Source organism: Physeter macrocephalus, chromosome 12 (assembly GCF_002837175.3).
Source record: "Physeter macrocephalus isolate SW-GA chromosome 12, ASM283717v5, whole genome shotgun sequence".
In the NCBI taxonomy this organism is placed as follows: domain Eukaryota; kingdom Metazoa; phylum Chordata; class Mammalia; order Artiodactyla; family Physeteridae; genus Physeter; species Physeter macrocephalus.
Window position 1 is genome coordinate 88455965 of NC_041225.1, and position 2136 is coordinate 88458100.

A 2136-nucleotide genomic window follows, 5' to 3' on the forward strand; every position below is an offset into this window, starting at 1 on the left:
AATCCACAAGCATTTATTTACAATTCTGAACACCTCCACATAATTACAAATGGGACAATAGTAGTAAATTACTATTTGGATAAAGAAAAGATACATGTTAGCTCAATATAGTTTACAAACTTATAATTAGGCACATTCAATTTGGTGCTAAGTAATTCCATTGTTATTTATAATAACAAATGTTTTTTGTTAGTTTTACTTTTTAATTTCTAATTTCTGAAAGTAACTTACATACACTGTTAGTAATCTTCACAACCATTTGAGCTCTGTAAACTGAGTCAGGAAGGTCAGAATTATTGAATGAATGAATGAACGAATGAATGAGTAAAAAGACCACTAGCTTTAACGTAACTGGGACAGTCATAGTCTAACCAAGTTTATACAAATGATACAAATATCTATAGACATGACAATGTACAAACTGTGACATAAATCTATCAGAAACTAGAAAATCTATGTTGGTCTTATAGTTTCAGCTTGCTAAAAGATACAGGCTTCGGGGGGGAACACCAAAAAATCCAGACCTGGCCATAACAGGGTTTCCAGAAAGTATGGGAACTAGCAAAGAGTAGGCCTCTGGATGGGAGTGGGTCCAACATGAGATAAAACAATGCCTTAATGGGCATGTAGCATGCTGGGATGGAAAATACAGGAGCAAGGGATATTTGGAGAATCAGACAGCTAAATATTTGACACTAACAAAATCTACCAGTATCTGATAGGGCCTCAGGTACCATGCAAGGGTTTGAGGGATTCCAGTATTTAATTAAATTAAAATGTGACAATGGGAAGAATTAAGGAGAGCCTCAGGGGTAGATGAACTGGGTATGCTACACCAAGACATGTCTCAGTTAACCTGATGGGTTCAAAATGCAGGAAGTGGGTATACGGGACAAGACAATACCCTAACTATAAGAATAAAGGTTTAGGGCTTCCCTGGTGGCGCAGTGGTTGGGAGCCCGCCTGCCGATGCAGGGGACACGGGTTCGTGTCCCGGTCCGGGAGGATCCCACAGGCCGTGGAGCGGCTGAGCCCGTGAGCCATGGCCGCTGAGCCAGCGCGTCCGGAGCCAGTGCTCCGCAAAGGGAGAGGCCACAACGGTGAGAGTCCCGTGTACCAAGAAAAAAAAAAAAGAATAAAGGTTTAGGTCAGGGTAGGGCCTGATGTTCCTAAGTGTTGAAATAGAGCTCTTTAGTTTCTTCCTCCTACATGTAAGATTCTTTTAGAGGTTAAGATGATGCTGAGCCTGCAAGCTAAAGTTAAATGGCTGGAACTAGGGAGAGAAAATAAGTTTCATAGGCTCGGAACCAGGAAAAGCCTAACTAAGGGTTTGCCTAAATAGAATTGAATGTTGGAACTGAATATCTTATTATGCAAACATTTTACTGATACCAAAATTCGTCTTACCACACTTCCCCCAATCTCACACCACCCACCATAACCTGCAGTAGCTATGGGTCCCTTGGTTTCCATGGAAATAGAGAGAAAAGAAACACTGATCTGGCTTGCAGGTATTTAGTAAGTTGTTAGCCTCACATCACATGGTAGTATCATGTAAATAGGCCTTCTGAAGTAGGAAGCTTAGGGGAAAAACCCTGAAGAAAACTTCAAAGCTTAAGCCACATGTCTATACTACAACACCTTTCACAGTTTCTTCTCAGATAAGCATCATCCCCATCAGTGGAAAAACTCATATCTCATAATAGGAAAAACAGGCCTAAAAATTAAATGTGTGTCTTTGGAGGTCCCATCTATGGGATATCTTCCTGGTACTAGAAAAGTCCCCAGAAAGATCAATCTTTGCACCCCTGAAAACTTACCATCACGGAAAATGACTATATCCATAGATTTCCTCCCTCAAACCAGGTCACCTCACATATAAATCATTAGCAACTCAGCCCTTACTCACATTGTCACATTCACAAGAGTGGTTAGGGAGAAAAGCACTAACCAGCGCAACTAAAACAGAGGCAATCCAGGCCATGTGGGGTTGATGGCAGATATCTGCTCCTCATGCTTGGGTGCATAATGCGACTCACCACAATGCCTTTTTCACAGACGCTTTTTAAACTTTCTCCACAAAATCTAACAGGTCAAGTTAGTTCATGATGCTTCAAGATAAACAATCGTGAAGGG

At 41.0% G+C, this 2136-nt stretch overlaps 2 protein-coding genes across 2 annotated transcripts in view; one reads left to right on the top strand and one right to left on the bottom strand.

Annotated features, from left to right (window-relative positions):
• The window catches only part of LOC102976581 (EKC/KEOPS complex subunit TPRKB), a 279834-nt gene that overhangs the window by 262524 nt on the left and 15174 nt on the right, over positions 1 to 2136 (bottom strand). The gene's annotated exons all lie outside the window — the stretch shown is intronic.
• C12H2orf78 (chromosome 12 C2orf78 homolog) overlaps positions 1454 to 2136 on the top strand; it is a 12290-nt gene continuing 11607 nt past the window's right edge. Inside the window, 1 exon segment of the mRNA XM_024133505.3 lies at positions 1454 to 1511. Coding sequence (XP_023989273.1) covers positions 1454 to 1511 — 58 coding nt within the window.